This window comes from Genypterus blacodes, unplaced genomic scaffold (assembly GCF_046128005.1).
Source record: "Genypterus blacodes isolate CSIRO-AG114 ecotype Tasmania unplaced genomic scaffold, CSIRO-AGI_Gbla_v1 ptg000138l_1, whole genome shotgun sequence".
In the NCBI taxonomy this organism is placed as follows: domain Eukaryota; kingdom Metazoa; phylum Chordata; class Actinopteri; order Ophidiiformes; family Ophidiidae; genus Genypterus; species Genypterus blacodes.
This window is the reverse complement of record NW_027466940.1, coordinates 535,764-557,661: the sequence shown is the minus strand read 5'-3', so window position 1 is coordinate 557,661 and position 21,898 is coordinate 535,764. Positions and strand designations below refer to the sequence as shown.

The window sequence follows — 21,898 nt, the reverse complement described above, 5'->3', positions numbered from 1 at the left end:
GTACATCTGAGGACCATTCATGTAGATTCGTTTATAGGTGTTATATATACTGTCTTATTTACAGTCATATGCACCTGAATTCAGATCATTTCTGAGACGAAAAAACGATCACGGGTGTCTTTATCTTTATTTATTTTAAGCACAACAGGGTTCTTTGAAAATCTCTTGTGATGGTATATAAACATAACCTGAACTATAAGTGCAGTTCTTGCACTTATATCCAATATAATATTTTATATTTTTTAATGTATGTTGATCTGAATGAATTTTTTCATTGGCTTTAGAGGTGAAATTGTTTTGCTGAGCATTTACCAGATTTTGAGAAATACATCTTCTATTTAAAGTCTTCAACATAGAAACAACTGAACTCAAATGTCCAGTGAGCCCTGAATCATCACAAAACACAAAGTTAATGGCTTCAAACAAATCGCATGTGTGCAGCCGGATGGATTCGTTCCCATATTAGGAATTTAAAAGATTCTTTTTTGGAGCTCTAAAATATTTACATACGCGGTTCGTAAACTTTCATCGGGTTTCCCACGGTAAGAACCGGAAAAACTGTTTCTAAGGAAAAGAAGAAAACTACAAACATTCACGTGCGCCACGAGATGAGACGACTAACGACCCGGAAGTGGTAAGAACGAGCTCTTCCTGCTCCAACACCGGCAAGATGGCAGCGGACACGCAGGTCTGTGTGGCTGATATTTAACACTCTAACCTCACTATTCTATAGGACATTAACCGAACAACCACAGAGCCTTAAGCGCAACGCGTGGAGGGGTTTCCTATAAACACCGTCGGCGAGTTTAGTTGTTGTAAGCGACGCAGGGTGGAACTCCGGAGCCGCTAGCTAGCAGAGTGGCTAGCTCAGCGCTCCGTCGAGAGACCAGCACAGCGAGCAGCTGCTGCAGCCGACTGAGGAGCTCATTCTCAGGGCGAAACGAGGCGATACTCGGATACATTCAGCAATAACTGACAGGACACATGTTTCCTGTTGTTGTTATGAACCTAATTTCGCTTCAATACAGCTCGATCTGGTAGTAAAGCGACGCGTAGATAAGATGAGGATATTTAAAGCAGTGAGCTCATGTTGTTGTGGTTGTAAATGTGTTGTAATCAATTAAATCAATCATTGGATACGACGACGTCACTCTCTACAAGCTGTTGATTTAAGAACAAAGCGCTCTGTTTTACGATTTACTTCCATGGAATTCATTCTTTAACATATCCCTTTGAAGGTTTTGAGCATGAAAAAACAAACAAATATATCACATTCAAAAAAATATCACAGTGACGGAACAACACAAAACATGAGATCAACAGACATCTCATACTTAATGGTAGAAGATGCACATTTTCACCGACAAATGAAGTAGGTCCTCATTTCCCCGAGTCCAACAGGATACAGGATTGATATGTTTGATTTGTCTTTGTTTGGAAATCGCAGTGTACCCAAGTAGATCAATTTTGGATGTTTCCGCAGGTTTCAGACACGCTGAAGAAATTTGCCATCAAAGTGACAACAGCCAGTGTGAAAGAGCGCAAGGAGGTGATCGGAGAGCTGAAGCTGTGCATAAGTGGCAAAGGTGAGAGATGTTACAGTGTTTGATGCTCCATCTCGCTTCAGAATTCCCTTGCTGGGTCATGGCAACTGGTACTATTTGGTCATTTTGATATCACATCTTCTTTTAGAGCTACCAGATCCTGCAGTCAAAGGGCTCTGCAAGCTCTTCTGTCTGACTCTACATAGATATCAGTGAGTCCACACGTACACCTTCACTCGCAGGATTAGCAGACCAGCACAGAGGGACATTGAGTTAAATGTGTCGACTTCGTCTGTTTTTTTAGGGATGCTGCCTCCCGCAGTGAGCTGCTCTCTCTCATCGCCCTGCTGGCTGACAGTCAGCCTGACGTCCTGGTGGCTGGGCTCCTCTACTGCCTCCTCAACAGTGGAATTGTCTGCAAGAATGGAGAACCCAGGTTTGGCTTGGAGTGTTCTAGTGCTGTTGTTAATCTTTATGTGTAGGTAGATGGAAGTTGCCCCCCTAAATCAAGTATGAGAATATACCAACTATTGTTTTACTTTGCAAACTGCAAAAAATCCATATGCACATTGACTAAAATGCAGAAGGAACAGATTTAAATAAATCATGAAGAAATATATAGATGAGTGTACTGTTATGTTACATTATAATGAGTGTATCAAGGAATCTTCTGTTTGATGTGATCTGTTCTCCTGCTCATGCTTTCCATATGGATATTTTCAGTAAAATCTCTGGCTCCACCGCCTTCATCGCCTTGTCTTGGACCTGCCTTTTAGTCCGCAGAGTGTTCTCCACCCCAGAGAAGAGGCAGGGAGCCATCTGGAAGAAAATGGTGAGTGGAAATAGTTCCACAAAGCTCCATCACGCTAAAGTTTGACCTGTTCCCTATTGGCTCCTGACTTGTGTTGTATTGTTTGACACGTCTCGGAAGAAACATTATAAATGCAGATGATGAGCGAACATGCTCCATAAAGGATTGTAGCTCTTCCTTATTTCCTTATGTATCAGGTTTAGAAGTAATGAATCGACCTTCATAATAATGCATGTAGACACAGAAGTTGCCAGACCAGAGGAGGAGTTTTCCTTTAATTGTTTGGTTTCCTCTCTCCTTCTACAGGTGGAGGTTCAGAGCCTTCTTGCAGCTGAAGTGGTGGGCGGAGCCAAGGGTACAGCTCAGGCGTCGGCCCTCAAGAACCTCAACCATCTCTGGAAGGCAGTGAGTATGGAGATGCAGCAGGCAGCTGAACATGGACCCAAATACTGTATATACCTAATTGTGAAATTGTTGCCATCGCTATGGAGATTATGTTTCTATCTGTGATGGCTTAAAATGTCACAAACCGGTTTTCTTGAGACTTAATGAGCAGGTTGAGCGCGATTCAGGGAAGAACCTACTACATTTTGATGCAGGGTTAGCCTGATGGTGGCGCTGTAATTGCCACTTACTGTGAGTCGGAGTGTCTGGACCAAGTCGGACAAAAGGTTTATTTTTGATAATCTTTTTTTTAACGGATTTAGCTATAATTTGTGTGGGCGTGGCTCATTCAGCAAAAATGCAAAATCTTATCGGATCAATTAATTTGTCTACTGTAACCTAAATTTGGTGGGGCAAAAGCATCAGTTGACCTGAAGGTGGCGCTGTAGCAACAATAGCAACATTTTTTTCAATAACATTGGAACTGGAACTGTTGCAGTTAAAACATGAGGATCCTTTTCTAAACTAAGACTTTCAGATTAACGGCAGTTATTGTACTAGGCTTCTTTCACTTTGATGAACCTTCAGACGGATTTCTGGGATAAAACACATATCAACCATAACAATGTTCCTCACCTCACTAATAAATGGTTTAACATAAAGCCAGGGAGAAATGAAGAAATGCTGGATTCCTGACATTTTGCTGTCTTTACCAGAACCCTGGGATGGTTGATGAATATGTCAGCACTCTGTTGAGCCTGGACCAGAGCTGCACAACTCTTGCATTGCTGGGGGTGTGTTTAGATTTCTGCACAGCCCAAAAAGTCATGGCCACCATGGAGAAACATAAGGTGCGTTTTATTTTGATATTCTGATCTTACCTTTCTGTCTGATGGCGATGACAAGTCTCAGGTTACATGTGTGCCATGCTCAGATGTTTGTTTGTCTCTTTCTTTCAGAGTGCCCTGTTGGATCTGTACGTGAAGTCAGTCCTCATGAGTAAAACCAAACCACCAAAGTACATTTTGGACAAAAGTGGCTCGTTGCTGCGTCACGTCTCCCATTCTGAATTCAAGGAGCTGCTGCTTCCTGCGCTGCAGAAGACGTTGCTCCGCAGCCCCGAGAACGCCATGCAGAGTGAGACGCTGTGGCTGCTTTACACGCTCTGCACTCAGGCAGCTCATTTACAGTCAATAAATATGTTGTGTTGTCTGTTCTCCTCACAGCCATATCTTGCCTGCTGGCCACGGTAACTCTGGATCTCAGTCAGTACGCCATGGATGTTGGAAAGGCCATCGCAAGTAAGACCTTTATGAGTGCTTGGTCTTAACCTGCAAATAGAGAAACAGTTGTGTCTCTGTTTAGCAGTGATATGATGTATTTAATTACTGATGTGGTTTCTGTAGGCCAGCTGAAGGCCAACAACACCCAGCTGATGGAAGAGGCGGTTCAGGGCATGCAGAACCTGACCCAGCAGTGCAGTGACCCCACTGCTGTGCAGGACATCGTCACACATCTCTTCAAGATCCTCGGAGGTGAAATGATATTTTCTGTGTAGTGTTTTTCTCAAGCGCCGTGTGTGATTGGTTCTGCTCACCTGAAACATTACATGAGAAATCACACACCATAATGTGCACGTCTTTGTTTATGGCTGCAGGCTCGGAAGGAAAGCTCACAGTTGTTGCCCAGAAGATGAGTGTGTTATCAGGTAAGAGGCTTTGTAAATAAACGTTGTTTTTTTCATGTATTTATGCCTCAGATAGATTTCCAAAGAGACAAGTTTAGTTTTTTTAGCTGATACATTTGTATGTTGTTTTGTTAGGAATTGCCAGCTGCAGCCACCATACCGTGTCAGGAACCTCCAGCCAGACTCTCAGCTCTGCAGTTACTGTGATGTTCATCCCTTACTTACAACAAGAAGGTAACATTCCTGACACTTCCACCTCTAATGACTAGAGTATGACTCGAGTCTACAAATACTTGGAGCGGTCGAGCTCTATTGTTACACAGTACGTTATACAGTTGTCCCTTGCAGCAACATTTATACATTTACTTCAAATAGTGCTGTGTTTGATTGATTGATTGCTGTACAAGTTCAGATGTTGGTTCACTTTGTTTTCTTTAGTCCATGAGGGCACCTTGGTGCATGCCGTGTCTGTGCTGTCTCAGTGGAGCAGTCGTCTCACAGTGGAACTTCCCACTGCTCTGCTGGACTGGTTGAAGAAAGCCTTCACCCTCAAGACCTCCACCTCGCTGGTTCGGCATGCCTATCTTCAGGCCATGTTGGGAGCCTTCAGAGGTCAGTCACTGCTACATGTTTAACATGGAAATCGTGTAATTTGTCTGTCCTCACAACCTTTTGGTTCCCCCTGATGTTTAGGTGACACTCTGGCCCAGGCTTCAGATCTGACACCCCTGCTCCTCCAAACAGTGGAGAAAGCAGCGGCACAAAGCACCCAGCATGCTTTGCTTGCAGAAGGAGTGGCAGCTTCTGTTCTCTTGAGTCGATTGGCTCTGCTGGATACACAGTCAGGTGAGCCCATTTTACAACCACACCAACAGTAATTTGTTTCTCTTAGCTATCTGCAGGAACACAAGAACAGGAAAGAATGTGGATTTCTTTCTCATTTCAGAGGCTAAATTCACCAACTTTTGGAACCTGGTTTTAAATGAGAAAAAGCCACTATTTACCACAGAGAAGTTCATCTCTCAAGCAAATGATGAAAGTAAGTCAATTCTCAATATGTCTTCCCATCATCAGCCTAAAAAATTTTAATAAAATGTCAACCTGCAAAATTCTGATTTATTTCTGTCTGTAGCTCTATGCACAGTGCTGCAGTTCTGTGAAAGGCTCTTCCTGGATCACGCCCACAGGTTCAACACCAGCAAATCACAGTGAGTCTGACCTGTGACTTGTAATAAGGCCTCATCTGGTATCACTTCTGGTCCATGTTGTAATGGCCGTGTCTTATGCTCTCTCAGGATGTACCACTACGCCACAGTTGCAGTGCTGTTGTCGCGTGCCTGGGGTGTGAGGAAGCGGGCACAACAGACACTCAGGAAGCTACTCTCCTCTCTGGGTGGATCCAGCCTGGCCCATGGCCTTCTGGGAGAACTCCGCGTGGTGATCAACAAACACAAAGTACAAACTGTTTGACCATAGAAATCTGCTGCTTCATCTGTGTAAAAACAATGTCAAATTGTACATTTTGCTGTTCTGTGAAGTCATGCAGCCTGGTCAACGACCTAATTAATTTGAAATAGGCAAGGGTGGTTGCGAATCATTGCATTACTCACTCATCGGCAACTGAAAATGAAAGAATGAGGTCCCTATTTGTTCAACTAATTACTTGTATTTTGTTGGCTTTCAGATTTTGCCTCAGGATGTCCTGGTGTTGGAGTCAGGAGAGCTGACCGAGCTGGGCCGCAGCTACATCATCCCACGTGCCCTGCTGGAGGCGCTGCGCGTTCTTTGCTCTGCTGCTGACCCTACTGAAGCTGAGAACATGGCCATGGAGACCCTCGTAATCGCTCATCACCCATCCATAGGTACATGAGTACATAAGATAATATCAAGTAATACTCCTCTCTTTGTTCCTTTTAAGCAACTGTATGTCTCGTTAGTGTGTGCTGTAGTATGCCTCTCTGTCTGTTTGCCATTTATGTCCTGTGAGTGACATTGTGTCTACTCCCTGTACGTCTCTTCCAGTCGAAACTCGCCGTGCCCTCTGGCCCGTTCTGCTCGCCTCCATGAACATAAAAGCTGAGGAGTTTATAGAGAAGAATCTGGAGAAAATTTTGCCTCAACTGTTGGAAGTCAACGCTGATAACCAGGTGAAGCACAAACTTAAAAGAGGATTTATACAGAAATGGACAATATTATGGAATGTAAATTTAAAAAAAGGGGTCTCCTACATTAATTAGATGTTGGATGAATAATTACAATGTACACATCCTGACAAGAGATGCACAATTTGCCAGGTTATATATTTTTTTTACTCTTGGTGATTTATTTTACTTGATACAATGATTTTCAGTGGTTACATGTTTCCTTTCCAGGCAGTGAAAAATGCTGTTGGTGCCCTCTCTGATCTCTCCCCCACCAAATTGTTGCCACGGGTGATGGAGCACATCACGCAGTTGCTGTCCCGACCTGCCCTACTTCAGGTCACCCGCGAGGAGTATGCCATCATGCTGACCCCTGATGGAGAACTGTACGACAAGAGCATCATCCAGAGGTAACAGAGTCGCTCGATCAGCACCATTAACTTTGTACAATACATAATTGGAGGTTACCGCCTGGTTTGACCCAGTGTACTTATTCACATGATTTTGTGGAACATCTTAACAGGTAAAATAACTCAATAATGACATCATGTCCTCCCATCGTTTAGAAAGCTTCAAATACTAATTTCCTCCGGAATATATATTTTTAAATGCATTCATTTCTTTGTTTTCCATCTCTGTACTTGTTGCAGTGCTCAGAAGGAAACCACCAAGAAAGGCAACATCAAAAGAGAGAACAAGGCCTACTCCTACAAGGAGCAGATCTTTGAACTGGAGTTACAGGAGGTAGATGTCACTCCAGCATAATTTGTTGTGAAAAAGAAATAACACATTTTGACTGAGGGTTATTTCTCCTCTTGCTCCCTCCAGGAGCTGAACAAGAAAAAAGGCATCATAGATGAAGTGCAGCTCACACCCAAACAAAAGGAAATGATGCAAAGTCAACTGGAAAAGGAGGAGTCCATCCGCAAGAGACTACGAGAGGTATGGAGCCCAAACCTTGCAAATACCTTTTATTACAACCCAGCACCTGGAGTGTGATGGTGCTTTTTTTAAACGCTCACTAACCAGCATTTTACATCCGGCTGCCACCAGTTGGATACAGAATTGCAGTCTGCAGTTGGTTTGGTGGAAGCAGCTATGGGAGAGGGACCACCTCAGATCTCCAAGGAGCTCCCAGCAGTCCTCCAAGTTCTACTGCCTCTTCTGCAGTCACCTCTGGCCGCTCCGAGGATCCAGCAGTTGTTCTTGGACATAGGAGTGTGTCTCATGCCCAAACACCTTCACTCTCTAGGTACAAAAGCTCACACATTAACATTTCTTAAACACGACTTCCAAATAACGCCCCCTTTTTCCCTTGTGTTAATGAATGCATCTGTAGTTGAGTGTCATTCTGTCTTTATTTCATGCAGCTGTTCTTGTGGGACACGTGACTTTACGGCTGCTGAAGCCAGAGTGTGATCTGGATCAGGCCTGGGAACAGGAGGATCTGGAGACTGCCACCGAACGGACTGCACTGCTGCTGCATAACTACACGGTCGCACTGCGAGAAGGCAAACTTGCTGGTAAGAGGGCACACAGAGTTACAGAGAATATCCAGTTGTTTCATGGGTTCGAATGAAACAAATCTTGCTTCTCTGCACTTAGTTACTTTTCTTGAGCAATAGTTGACTCGACCACAGGGACTGTTGAATAGACACTGGTGCACTCTGCTGCCTTCCTCACATGCAAAGCGGTGTCTTTAAAGCGGTCAGCAGCTCTCTAGTGGCACTTAATTAAAATTTCCTTAACTCAGGCTGTGCTTTTTTACTTCATTATTTTAAGTAAATTATGTGGCCTTAATGTGGCCTTAAAGAAGACCTATTTCAAGTGCGGGTGAGTTCTTTCAGGGCTGTAGCATTGACAGGCTCCGTTCTGCTTTGTGTCACTTTCTTTTTCCAGACGTGTCTCCGCTGTCTGCTCCTGCTTTCTCCTTCTGCTTCCCTCTGCTAAACACCGTGCTCAAGGACTCTTCTGGCAGCACTGAGGAGACTGAGAGCCTGATGATCAGAGCTCTGCAGGTTATCAACGAGCATGCCCAGCTTCGGTCTGACACGGACAGCGCAGACCTTGTCATTGATGAGGTAGAGACGAGCGTTTCTCTGTCACATTTTTTTGTTTTGTTTAGCGCTTGCACAGACACTTCTCTGTTCAACGTATAATTTAAGTTGATGCAGTTACCTCTGTGTTTTTGTGTAACAGAATGGACCGGAACTCCTTCCACGTGTCAACATGCTGCTGTTGCTGACCAGAGTGATTTCCACAGCAACTCCTAGACTCCAGGTAAGCACATGCAACACATGCAGCACTCACACTGTGTGATTCTTCAGGGGATTTTGAGGGTTTTCATTAATTTCTAAAAAATAATTGAAACACGAATAAATAATATCAAATATTTCTTTGCCTCATAATAGTTTTGTATGGTGTTTCTCATGCCCCTGGATCACACATTTCTTTTCTAGTTTCACATAAACTGATGGTAGTACAAATCCTCACTGTTTACGTATTTACTTCAAGACTATGTTCAGTTTTTTTTGGGAAAAGCAGTTTTTCATTTATTGAATCCATCTTGTTGTTGTAGGTGTTGGCGGCTCAGTGCCTGACGGCGCTCTGTGTGAGTGCTGGAGGAGCGGAGGGCTGCACAGTAGCAGAGCAGGCAGAGATCGATGTGCTGCTGAATGCTCTCCTCTCACCGTGCTTCTCTGTCCGTGATGCTGCTCTCAGGGTGAGCTATAGAATTAAATATCCATATTTGATGCTGCTAATGGTGAGAGTCTTGTGTAAATGAGACTGATTACTTATTTGTGATCGCATAAACTGCACCATTTGTTAATATTAACTCATGGTATCTGTATTCAGGGCCTGTTGGAAATGGAGTTTGCTCTGTCTACAGACAGTACGGAGGCAAGTGGGTTGAATTTGCTTCGCAGGCTTTGGGTTTCCAGGTTTGATGTTGAAGAGGAGGGCCGTGCCTTGGCTGAGAAGTATGAATTTCTTTTTATCTTTGTTTTCTGTGGTTTTTCGGTTCTTTGTTGTTCTAGCGAAGAAATTAATACTAGTAGTTTTAGGAATCGCAGTAATTGTGCTCGGGTTTGTGGTCCATTTCAAATACTAGTTTGTCACGTCATTATGTCATTATGACATTCTACTACCATCTTTTAAATTAAATTGTTATACTGTGTATTATGCACCATTTTATTATCGTAGTCTCATGTAACTGGTCCAATTGAATTTCACATTGAGCTCGTCTGTCGTCTCCAGGCTCTGGGAGTCTCTGGGTTTGGAGTTGGTCCCTGAGCTCTGCACATTGCTGATTGGAGATGTTACTCATCACGAGGAGGCTGTCCGCTCTGCTGCGGCTGAAGCTCTGTCCAAGGCAGTGTGCGATTACAGAGACCAGTCTGCTGCAGTCCTTGGCCAACTAACAGAGCTCTACCACGAGAAACTCTATGTGAGACCAACTTGAAATGTATCTACTACTGCATAAAGCTGAGATCAGTATTATAATGTCAATGTATGTTGTGTTGTTTGTTTCATTTTACAGAGACCGCCTCCTGTTCTGGATGCTCTGGGCAGAGTCATCTCTGAGTCTCCACCTGACCAATGGGAGGCCAGGTAAGAGAGATGAGCTGCAGTGGCAGTCAAAGCTGTTTTCACCTGCTCTGAACACCAGAGGGATGCTTGTCAGCAACTCTGTGGAGCCACTTTGCTACTTTCCTTTCTGTAGCGATTACTCTGTAAGAAATGTTTTCAGTTTGTATGTAATCCAAGTCTTTGTTCTGTCTCTGTCAAACGCTCATTCATCAGGTGTGGCATCGCTCTGTCTCTGAACAAGCTCTCCCAGTACCTGGATGAATCTCAGGTCACCCCCCTCTTCCTTTTCTTTGTTCCTGATGCGCTGAATGATCGCCATGCCGATGTGCGCCGCTGCATGCTGGACGCTGCACTCTCAGCTCTCAACACACACGGAAAGGTACGGCTATGTACTGTGGAATATTTTCAGTGCATCTCTGTACCAGACGAAATGCTCAATAGTTTTTGTATGTTGTAACAGGACAATGTGAGCTCCCTGCTGCCAGTGTTTGAGGAGTTTCTGAAGAATGCCCCTCAGGATGCCAGCTACGACTCTGTGCGCCAGAGCGTGGTTATCCTGATGGGGTCTCTGGCCAAACATTTGGAGAAAACTGACCCCAAGGTCAAGCCAATTGTAGCCAAGCTCATTACAGCGCTGTCTACACCTTCACAACAGGTAAGCAGCAAATCCTGCTTTTTCTTAGTTTAAGATCTCAAAGTCTTAAATCATGTTTAATCCTTACCATGTCTTGTCGTCACTCATAGGTCCAGGAGTCTGTGGCCAGCTGTTTGCCTCCTCTGGTCCCTGCTATCAAAGAGGATGCTGCTGGGATTGTAAGGAACCTGCTGCAGCTGCTGCTGGAGAGTGACAAATACGCTGAGAGGAAGGGAGCAGCCTATGGCCTGGCCGGCCTGGTCAAAGGCCTCGGCATCCTGGCCCTCAAACAGCAGGAAATCATGACCACTCTAACAGACGCCATCCAAGACAAGAAGAACTTCAGGCGGAGGGAAGGTGTGTGTGTTTGGCAAACAAAGGCTATAAATCAGAATGCTGAAAAATGCATCCTGCAACTATGACCCTGTCTCTCTGTGATGAGATTTAACTCTTTATTGACCAGTCCATCCTCTTGATCTGCTGTGTCCCTTTCCAGGTGCACTGTTTGCCTTTGAGATGCTGTGTAACATGTTGGGCAAGCTGTTTGAGCCGTACGTGGTCCACGTGCTGCCACACCTGCTGCTCTGCTTCGGAGACGGCAACCAGTACGTCAGAGAGGTGAGCAGGCACATAATTACAAGAGGTCTTAATTTGAGCCTCAGCCAGTGTTTCTACAGGTTATAATGCAAAACATGACATGTGAACTTTTGACAGATATTTATCCCACACCAGTTTGTGTGTGTGGGATCAATGTGCAGAACCTCTATGTTACCCCCCTCTTTCTTCCGCCAGGCTGCAGATGACTGTGCCAAAGCTGTGATGAGGAATCTCAGTGCCCATGGGGTGAAGCTGGTCCTCCCCTCCCTGTTGGTGGCCCTGGAAGAGGAGTCCTGGAGAACTAAAGCAGGTACGCAGCATCTCTTGAACCAGATCTTCCTCAGAAGAAATAAATTATGTAATATGAATTTGACAACCACCAGCTTTTTGAGAGGAAGTCTCCATAAAGTTATGGAACATTGTGTTACTTCAAGGCCAAAAGAAGTATTGAAAAAGTGTATTTAACTGATGTAGACTAGTTAGCGTTAGCCCTCTTTTCGATTTTCATTGTTATCTTTCTTTGCTTCTTCCTCCCAGGCTCGGTGGAGTTGTTAGGAGCCATGGCATACTGTGCCCCCAAACAGTTGTCCTCATGCCTGCCCAGCATTGTGCCCAAGCTGACAGAAGTGCTGACCGACTCTCATGTGAAGGTGCAGAAGGCCGGACAGCAGGCCCTCCGACAGATCGGTTCTGTCATCCGCAATCCCGAGATCTTGGGTGAGACACGTGTTCGTGAGACAGAGATTTCCACTAAACAGGGAGACCCCGCGGCAAAAGTATAAACGTATCATTGTGATCTTTCTCAGCTATCACCCCCATTCTGCTGGACGCTCTCACCGATCCTTCCCGGAGAACCCAGACATGTCTGCAGACGCTGCTGGACACCAAGTTTGTGCACTTCATTGATGCCCCCTCCCTTGCCCTCATCATGCCCATTGTTCAGAGAGCCTTCCAGGATCGCTCCACAGACACTCGCAAGATGGCAGCTCAGATCATCGGCAACATGTACTCCCTCACTGACCAGAAGGTAACGATAAAGATGGCGTGCTCCTAAACGGTTTCATGCAGCTTTTGTGCCAAATATTTCAACAATTACTTTGACATCTACACAAGTGAGATCATTCTCTTATGCCTGAATGTAGTAGTTTTGTGTGTTATATTTGTGTAACATGGCTGTAGTCACTTAGTCAGGGTAAACTCATGTTTCTTTGTTTACAGGATCTGTCACCATACCTGCCCAGTGTGATTCCTGGGCTGAAGACCTCTCTGTTGGACCCAGTGCCTGAGGTGTGTTTAATGACGTTAAAGCTGACTGTAGCAGTATTTACAGTTTTGTTCGAACCGATTCTGCAGCTGCTCTTCTTTCTATCCAGGTCCGTACAGTTTCAGCCAAAGCCTTGGGTGCCATGGTGAAGGGTATGGGTGAATCCTGCTTCGATGACCTGCTGCCGTGGCTCATGGAGACACTGGCATCTGAACAGAGCTCAGTCGATCGCTCTGGAGCAGCTCAGGGTTAGTTTTTCTATAGCTTAAAGCAGGGTCAAACTCAGTTCGGGGCCACATTCATCCCAATTTAGATTCATGTGGGCCGGATGAGTAAAATCATACTTCTTTTTACCAAACATATGATGAACAACCTGAAATTTCTTAATTTAGTGGTTCCCAAACTTTTCCTGAAGGCCCCCCCTTCTGTAGATAAGAATATTTTCTAAATTTCTTAATTTCTAAATGAAGTAATTCTTCGCAAAAAATAACACTTTTTATCAGCACATCTTTTCAGTGACTGCTTTGTGCTGCAGATCTTTTCAAATCAGGGTTGCAGCTGTCAGACTGACACTTTTCAATGTCCATCTCCGACCTATATTTTGCGTTTACTGAGGCTCACATGTGGCAAAGGAAGGAGTGTGGCCATGGCTCTCCATTGCGAGGGCAATCGCTCATTCTCCTGCAGTGTTAATAATAATAATTAGTTAAATCCCTCACAACTGGGCTTGTAACGCTAAGCTAACGGCCAACCAAGCTAACAATGCATCAGACATCAATGATACAAATACATAGAGCAATAATATTATCTGGACGCTCTCTCCGGCTGCGATATGACGTATGACGTATGTATGGTCTCATTCCTTTTCCTTGAGGCGATACTTATTTTTATCGCTCCTCTTCCCATCTCGCACCGCAATAGCGCGGGAACCACTGTCTTAAGTCAAACAAGTCCAATTTCAACAATAAACAATAATAACAAAAAGGTATATATAAAACAACTTGTCAAGATCTAGAAATGATTTTAAATGTACATAAATTTCCACATCTGTGTAGTAATGTGAACTGAATTGAGTCACTATCTGTGATTAACTCCAAAAAAGTCTTGGAGGAACATAAGAGTTTAATCTGCCTGGACAGTTACAATTTGCTTTCACTGACAACAATACAGCAGAGAAATAATAATTAATAATAAGGTGCTTAGTATATGGAGAGAAATTAAAGAGAAATTATAATAAATACAGTAAAAGGCAAAACATTTCTTAAGCTCTCTTAGAAGCTCTTTGCTCTTGCGGGCCACACAAAATTACATTACATTACGATTTGGCAGACGCTTTTATCCAAAGCGACTTACATGACATTACCACCCTTCGCAGAGGGGGGAGCAATTGAGGGTTCGGTGCCCTTCTCAGGGGCACCTCGGCAGGGACTCGAACCGGCGACCCTCCGGTTCCCAAGCGGAAGCTCTACCCACTGAGCTACTGCCTCCCTAAAATAACGTGGCAGGCTGGATTCGGCCCGCGGGCCTTGAGTTTGACACCTGTGGCTTAAAGCCTTTGTTACTGATGCCGAGGTGTGGCCAGTATGTCAGGGTAGCAAACTAACGCCCCGCCCGGTGTCATCTCGTCAGGTCTGGCTGAGGTGATGGCTGGTCTTGGAGTGGAGAAGCTGGACAAGCTGATGCCGGATGTGGTGCAGACAGCCAGCAAGGTGGACATTGCTTCCCACGTCAGAGACGGCTACATCATGATGTTCATCTACCTGCCGCTCACCTTTGGAGACAGGTTTACTCCTTATGTTGGACCCATCATCCCCTGCATTCTAAAGGTATTGGCTCCTCTGCTTCAAGGGGATGATTTGTGTTGTGTATTTATCTCTGACATCTGACGATATTAGACGATGACAGCACTTTTCTGTCAACAGTTGCAAAAAATGTAATATGGGTGTAAACTTTTGCCCCTAATTGATTATTAGGAATCAGGACCAAATACCGCGACAGGAGATTTTTAGATGTCACTCAAATGAAATGAAATGCTTGGCTCATCCTGCATGTCACCTCTCCCTCAGCACCACTGACTGTCTCTGTCTTTTCCATTAGGCTTTGGCTGATGAGAACGAGTATGTGAGAGACACAGCACTCCGAGCCGGTCAGCGGATCATCAGCATGTATGCTGAGACTGCCATCGCGCTGCTGCTTCCTGAGCTGGAACAAGGCCTGTTTGATGACCTGTGGAGAATCAGGTTGGTCATGAATACATGGTGGCACTTAAGCGTGTGGATGACAGTTGCTTTTATATTATCTAATTCTTTGTCTGCGCTGCCTCTCATTTTCAGGTTCAGCTCTGTGCAGCTGCTTGGAGATCTGTTGTTCCACATCTCTGGAGTGACAGGAAAAATGACAACAGAGACGGCCTCAGAAGATGACAACTTTGGAACAGCAGCATCTAATAAGGTATTCAACGCCTGAGAAGTTTTCCCAGCCAATAAATTTGGATCAAATCATGTACAATCAGTTATGAAAGGAAGTGAAATTTACATTTCTGTATTATCTCTAGCGTGAACATGAAGTTGTGTGTTAAGCATTTACTGAGCTTTGATTCCTCCCTCCCAGGCCATCATTTCAGCTCTGGGTGGTGAGCGGCGTAATCGTGTCCTCTCTGGCCTCTATATGGGCCGTTCAGACACACAGCTGGTGGTGCGACAGGCCTCCCTCCATGTGTGGAAGATTGTGGTGTCCAACACCCCCCGAACCCTCAGAGAAATCCTCCCCACTCTCTTTACCTTACTGCTTGGCTTCCTGGCCTCCACCTGGTCCGACAAGAGAACGGTACCACTTTTGTCACTTTATTAAATGTGATTGTTGTGTTCACACACTACATCATAAACTTGCTCATTTTGCTGTGTCAAAGTAGCTGAATAGACATTCTTGACCCTATGTCTCAGATTGCTGCCCGCACACTGGGTGATCTGGTGAGGAAGCTGGGAGAGAAGATTCTTCCAGAGATCATTCCCATCCTGGAAGACGGGCTGCGCTCAGACAAGAGTGACGAGAGGCAGGGGGTCTGCATTGGTCTCAGCGAGATAATGAAGTCCACCAGTAAAGATGCGGTAAATAAATGTTATACTGATCCTCTGATTCCACAAACGCAAAGCTGTTTGAGTCTCTGCAGTGAAACCTTTCTTAAACTCATCATGTTTGTATTGCAGGTGCTTGTCTTCTCTGAGTCCCTGGTTCCCACTGTGAGGAAGGCTCTTTGTGACCCCCTGGAGGAAGTACGCGAAGCTGCAGCCAAAACCTTTGAGCAGCTTCATGCTACTATTGGCCACCAGGCACTGGATGACATTCTGCCAACACTGCTTAAACAACTGGTGAGTCAGAGAGCATTGACAGCTCTTCAATCTCGCTTTCAGAAAAGTGTTTACAGTCAATTACACTAATCGTCTTTTCTCAGGATGATGAGGAGACGGCTGAGTTTGCCTTGGATGGCTTGAAGCAGGTTATGGCTGTGAAAAGTCGTTCTGTGCTGCCATACTTGGTTCCAAAGGTAAACAGATTATGTCATGCTTCTCTTTTTAATTCCCTTATTGCGTTTGACTGGATGACTGATTGCCCTTCATGTTTCCTCTCCTTGTATCAGCTGACTGCTCCCCCCGTGAACACTCGCGTTCTGGCCTTCCTGTCTGCTGTGGCTGGAGATGCTCTGACACGCCACCTAGGGGTCATCCTGCCCGCCTTGCTCTCCTCCCTCAAAGGAAAACTGGGCACAGAGGATGAAGCACAGGTAACCATTCTTTATCAGCTGTAACGGGCACTGGTTAGTTTTTCAGATGAAATCTTAAATGATGTGGTATTCTTATATCTGTTTCTGTTTGTTTCAGGAGTTGTGCAGTTGTCAAACAGTGATCCTCTCAGTGGAGGATGAGGTGGGCCAGCGTATCATCATTGACGATCTGTTGGAGGCTACTCGAGGCAGCGACCCCGGCGTCAGACAGGCTGCCGTCACCATTCTCAATGCTTACTTCGCTCGCACGCGCTTGGACTACAGCGTCCACACACGCAGCCTACTTTCAGGTCTCATCCGCCTCCTTAATGACACCATCCCTGAGGTCCTGGTTCAGAGCTGGGACACCATTAACTCCATTACCAAGGTGTGTTACCATTGGAAAAACAAAGTCACTTCAAAGTTCAAGGGTGAAGCGTTTTGGTCTTTGCACCACTGTAAAGTCAAAGACGGATCTTGAGTCAGTACTTTTGTTAATCTTGTGTAGAGACTGGATGCAAGCAGCCAGTTGGCTCTGATCGACGATCTGCATCGAGATATCCGATCAGTGGCTGCGGATGTAAAGGGTCAGCACCTACCTGGTTTCTGTTTGCCCAAGAAGGTAAGAAAATCAGTTTGTCCTCTCCTCGTTAAATTATCGCTAAATCAATCTGTTGGCGTGGACAATTTTTCCCACAAATGACTTCACTTCTTCTGCCTCCTCTTTTTTACCACAGGGTGTGACCTGCATTCTTCCCGTCTTGAGAGAGGGCGTCCTGACTGGCAGCCCTGAGCAAAAAGAGGAAGCAGCCAAAGCTCTAGGAGGCGTTATCAAGCTGACGTCTCCTGAAGCGCTCCGCCCATCCGTGGTCAGCATCACCGGTCCGCTCATTCGTATCTTGGGTGACCGCTTCGCCTGGACAGTGAAGACTGCTCTGCTCGAGACTCTGACCCTGCTGCTGGCAAAGGTCTGGACCAGCATCTCCGCGTGTGACGCTTAGACACACCAGCGTCTTCTCATGCTCAACTGTTCTTATTTGGTTTTTATACTTACCGTCCTTGTGTTTTAGACCCCTAACCTCTGAGCTGCATTTGTCCTACCAGGTTGGCATTGCCTTGAAGCCCTTCCTGCCACAGCTGCAGACCACCTTCCTGAAGGCCCTGCAGGACTCCAGTCGTGGAGTGAGGCTGAGGGCCGCTGAGGCTCTGGGCCAGCTAGTCTCCATCCACACCAAGGTCGACCCACTGTTCACCGAGCAGCTCTCTGCCATCCGCAACGCAGAGGACGCAGGAGTCAGGTGAAACTCTTGCACCAGCCTGTTATTAAATGTCACTGCTTAGAACACACGCAAACAGTCAGCTGTTACCCTATTGAAGCTATTTTTGTAATTGAGGGCAATTGGCAAGTTTGCTGGGACAGGCGTAAATGTCATGGACCCCTAAATAGAGAACTCGATTTAGTCTTAAAGTGATCCTCCACCTTGAATGGTAGTAGTTGATAATATTGCTAGTATTGAACATCTCTCTCCAGTTAGGCTTGGAATACCACTGTGGAGAGATTTAAGACAACAGCTCTTGGCTTGAATTCAATTATTTAAACTTCAATATAAGCTCACTTAAAGCACTCTTATCTACAATCTAAACAGTGATCATTAAGTTATTGTTTATTACATGATCACTAACAAACCGTCAGGAGGGTAATTAGCTATTTTAGTTAAGGCCACTATTTTACAGAAGTATGCTACTCTTTATTATGTATGTACATAAAGGTTCAAATCAAAAATATGCACCTCAGAAAGAACTATAAGATATCAAACAGGGGAGCTGAATTTGTATCTGATCCGATTCTTATCCTTTCCCCGTCATGTCTCTCTACCTCTCTCACAGGGAGACGATGCTCCAGGCCCTAAGGTTTGTTATCCAGGGGGCCGGGTCAAAGGTGGACCCAACCATCCGCAAAAACATCACCACCACATTACTGGGCATGCTGGGACATGATGAGGTATGACAGGAGGGGCAGCTACCTTGCAGCGTCAAGATAGAGCCAAGGAGATCTTTATCTGTTTGTACTCCCTCTTTAGCTCACCCAGTGGCTCCTGAGAGCATAACTTGATGATAATATAAATAATTATAAATTAAAGAAAGAAAAGTACATTGTATATAAACCGTTTTGAAAGGATTTCATTCTAAATACTTCAGTTCATTCTGTGATCATAATGGAGACACGGATGTAAGACAGAGGATGTGGTTTTCTCAAAGGTGGTTTTGAGCAGACATGTCGCTACGAATATAAAATGACACAACCTTTTGCTGTGTGTGTGTGTGTGTGTGCGTGTGCGTGCAATGCTTGTAGGATGCAACCCGTATGGCCTCAGCCGGCTGCGTTGGTGAGCTGTGTGCCTTCCTGTCAGATGAGGAGCTGAAGAGTGTGTTACTTCAGCACATCTTGGGTCAGTGCTCTTATGCAGAGTCATCATCCCGTCACTTATTTCCTTTGTGCAATTTAAAATATCGTAGTGGTCTGCCATACAAATGAATGATATATCCACCACTTGCTTTCATTATCCAGCAAAATAATAGAGATACACTTCAAGTAGAAGAATCACTTCTAAATGTTCAATATTCTGTCTCAAATATTCAGATTAAATGTAATCGGATTATAAATTAAGGTCTAATTTTGCAGATGCACCACTCGGGGTATATTTGCCTGTGATTACCACGTTTGATTTCTGCTTGTGAATACTTCGCCTCATCAAGCCTTTCCCTCCCTTTAGCGGATATCTCTGGTGTGGACTGGATGGTGCGTCATGGTCGCAGCTTGGCGTTGGCCATCGCTGTCAAGTCTGCTCCTGAGAAACTGTGTGAGAAGGAGTACAGTGACACTGTGATGGAAACCATCCTGACCAACGCCACGGCTGACAGGGTGAGCAGACAAAGTTTGGTATGAGCGTAGTTACTGCGCCCATATTTGCCCATGGAGACATTTTCTCCATGTATTGATTGTTTTGTCCCCGCAAGACAAGAGTAAAAGGCATTTGCTGTTATTCTGATGTCTTCAAGAATTCAGAAAAACACTCACTTTCTAACATATAGGACAGGGCTGTCAAACTCATTCTAGTTCAGGGGCCACATTTAGCCCAATATAAACTCAAGTGGGCCAGACCAGTAAAATCATAGCATATTAATCTACAATTGGATGTAAATGGACCACTTCAAGTTTTGCCTTTGTCTTAGTGCAAAGAGGTACAAGTACACATTGAACATCTTTACATTTAATAAACTATCTTTTTACAAAGCGTATAATGGAGAACCTGAAATTCCTTTTAAAAAAAAAAAAAAAAAAAAAAAAAAAAAGATTTCACCAATAATGACAATACACAATATATAAAACAACTTGTCAAGATCTTATCTTATTTTTAATTTACATACATTTCCACATCAGTGTAGTAATGTGAACTGAACTGACTCACTAGCCATGGATAACTCCAAAACAAGTCTTGGAAGAACATGGAGAGTTTAATTCGGAGTGGACAGATCATGATGTGGAAACACTGTATTTTAGAGATAGGATGCCGTCACTTCACGGTCACAAAATCGTGCATTGTGGGAAACATAAAATGATGTGGCGGGCCTCGAGTTTGACACATGTGATATTGGATGCTTGTAAGGCAATAGCCAGGTAGCTTTCAAGTGACTGATAGGTGATCTTCTGTAGAATTTACCTCTCTGAACAATTTAAATTTGATTTCAGAAAATGTGACAATTCAATGTATTGCTTCATTTTCTATGGCTCAGATGTATAATTCCAGTCATGATGTCTTAAGTAATAGGAAGCCCAATTTCTGTGTAAATTATATGTATGAACGTAAACCACCAGGTTTGAGTATTGTCCTGTGTATTCTACATCACTGACCTGATCTCCTGTTGCTCCTGCAGATCCCCATTGCCACCAGTGGCATCAGAGCGATGGGCTATCAGATGAGGCATCATCTCAGAGTTGAGGGGGGCAGCAGTGTTTCTCAGCGCATCATCACACAGTTTCTCAAGGTAAAGCAGGAAGTGTCTCGTTCAGTTGGTATCACAGCTCTGTGTGTGTGTGGGTGTGATCTTTAAATGCTCATTCCTTTGTAGGGTCCAGGATGATTTATCTTAAATTGTGCACCTTCACATAAAACATGAAATTGTGATGGTTGTATGCATCATTGTTGTGTGGTTGCCAGTTTGTCTCCTGACGTCTCACGTCTCTGTACGACCCTGCAGTGTCTTCAGAATCAGTCCAGCGACATCAGACTGGTGACAGAGCGGGTGCTGTGGTGGGTGTTCAAGGAACCGGCGACGCCCTCCATGGAGGCCAATCTCATCAAGCCCTTACTGAAGAGTCTGCTGGACAACACCAAGGACAAGAACACCAGCGTCAGAGCACAGAGCGAACACACCATCGTCAGCCTGCTACGTCTCCGCCAGGGAGAGGAAACCATGCAGGTTGGGCATCTCACTTTTCTCGCTTACTCTCAAATCATGTTTCAATTTGGCAGTTTCAAGCTAAATATTGGCGCATTTATAAAAAGTCAAAGTTTCACTGCATGATTAATGGCAGTGTTTTCATTACATGATATTAAGTGAATAAGGCTTCGAACAAGTTCTAATCTGTCCATGTTTCTCGCTAACCAGAATGACAACAATGCTTGTGCTATAATGACGCAAATGGCCTGATCAATTAGTTCTTGACAGAGATGCAAAAAGTCTGTTGTGATAATTTCTACCCGTTTTCTGTCATTCAGAGTGTTACTGCCATTCTGGACACTGCAAGTAACGATCTGCTGTCTGAGTGTCACCGCCGGTCTTTGAAGAAAATCTCCGGCCTCCCGGACTCCAATGAAGAGATAGACGACACCATCCTAACGTGATGTGGCAGGAGTGATTTGTGCTGAATAGTTCAAAACGACCTCTGCAGAAAATGACCGAAGCTCGACTGACATTTTGTACAAATCAGATCCCCAGACACACTCGCCACACATGCCCACGTTGCCAATCATGGACTAAGGAAGAGATGGAAAGCGTTTAAACCATCTTTCCTACATATTCTCCACCTAATGTCTTTTCTTCAGACTAAATTTCCTCTTCGTTGTTTTGGTGGCCTAAGAACTCCATTTATGATTTTTGTTTTATTTTATCCCACAGAGTGCAGGTTATTCTCCTGTACTGAAATGGTCAGAAAGACACAAGATAAATTTTCTTTGGCATTTCAATGTTTTTGTCACTGTTTCAATTATTTTACCAAACATAATAAAGAGGCACTCCCTCTTTTAAGTTTTATTTGGACTTGGATGTGTGAGAGTTGTTTGGGGTAAAGCAACCTCCTCTAAGAATGAATTAATTCTTGAGTCATACGGTTGTAAAACTACAATGCAAATAAAGATCTTGATTTCATAAGGTGGTGTCTGAAATGCTGGAAAAGTGTTTTCTCATGGGTGGGCCAGGGGCG

General features: G+C 44.5%; 1 protein-coding gene across 1 annotated transcript; it reads left to right on the top strand.

Moving 5' to 3' along the window:
* Window positions 1–640: 640 nt before the first annotated feature.
* gcn1 (GCN1 activator of EIF2AK4) lies at window positions 641–21,846 on the top strand. The gene is made up of 57 exons (XM_076164666.1): window positions 641–688; window positions 1,484–1,586; window positions 1,693–1,756; window positions 1,849–1,980; window positions 2,268–2,376; window positions 2,662–2,760; window positions 3,456–3,590; window positions 3,699–3,876; window positions 3,966–4,040; window positions 4,146–4,274; window positions 4,397–4,447; window positions 4,562–4,660; window positions 4,865–5,038; window positions 5,120–5,272; window positions 5,373–5,465; window positions 5,559–5,634; window positions 5,722–5,881; window positions 6,111–6,288; window positions 6,449–6,573; window positions 6,799–6,977; window positions 7,218–7,311; window positions 7,396–7,509; window positions 7,621–7,819; window positions 7,938–8,090; window positions 8,467–8,648; window positions 8,767–8,847; window positions 9,146–9,289; window positions 9,424–9,548; window positions 9,826–10,015; window positions 10,109–10,179; window positions 10,372–10,537; window positions 10,619–10,813; window positions 10,903–11,149; window positions 11,289–11,410; window positions 11,585–11,699; window positions 11,927–12,106; window positions 12,196–12,416; window positions 12,608–12,676; window positions 12,763–12,901; window positions 14,283–14,479; window positions 14,751–14,893; window positions 14,987–15,104; window positions 15,264–15,479; window positions 15,596–15,760; window positions 15,860–16,021; window positions 16,105–16,197; window positions 16,291–16,434; window positions 16,532–16,801; window positions 16,922–17,035; window positions 17,151–17,381; window positions 17,518–17,711; window positions 18,301–18,415; window positions 18,767–18,863; window positions 19,188–19,336; window positions 20,350–20,460; window positions 20,674–20,895; window positions 21,195–21,846. Exons 1-57 carry the CDS (start codon window positions 671–673, stop codon window positions 21,318–21,320), a joined length of 8,004 nt encoding a protein of 2,667 aa, XP_076020781.1. The 5' UTR covers window positions 641–670; the 3' UTR covers window positions 21,321–21,846.
* Window positions 21,847–21,898: the final 52 nt, after the last annotated feature.

Coding starts and splice junctions, on each gene's coding strand:
- gcn1 (XM_076164666.1), top strand. Junction 1,587..1,692: donor GCTGTGCATAAGTGGCAAAG/GTGAGAGATGTT, acceptor ATCTTCTTTTAG/AGCTACCAGATCCTGCAGTC. Junction 4,041..4,145: donor TGTTGGAAAGGCCATCGCAA/GTAAGACCTTTA, acceptor TGGTTTCTGTAG/GCCAGCTGAAGGCCAACAAC.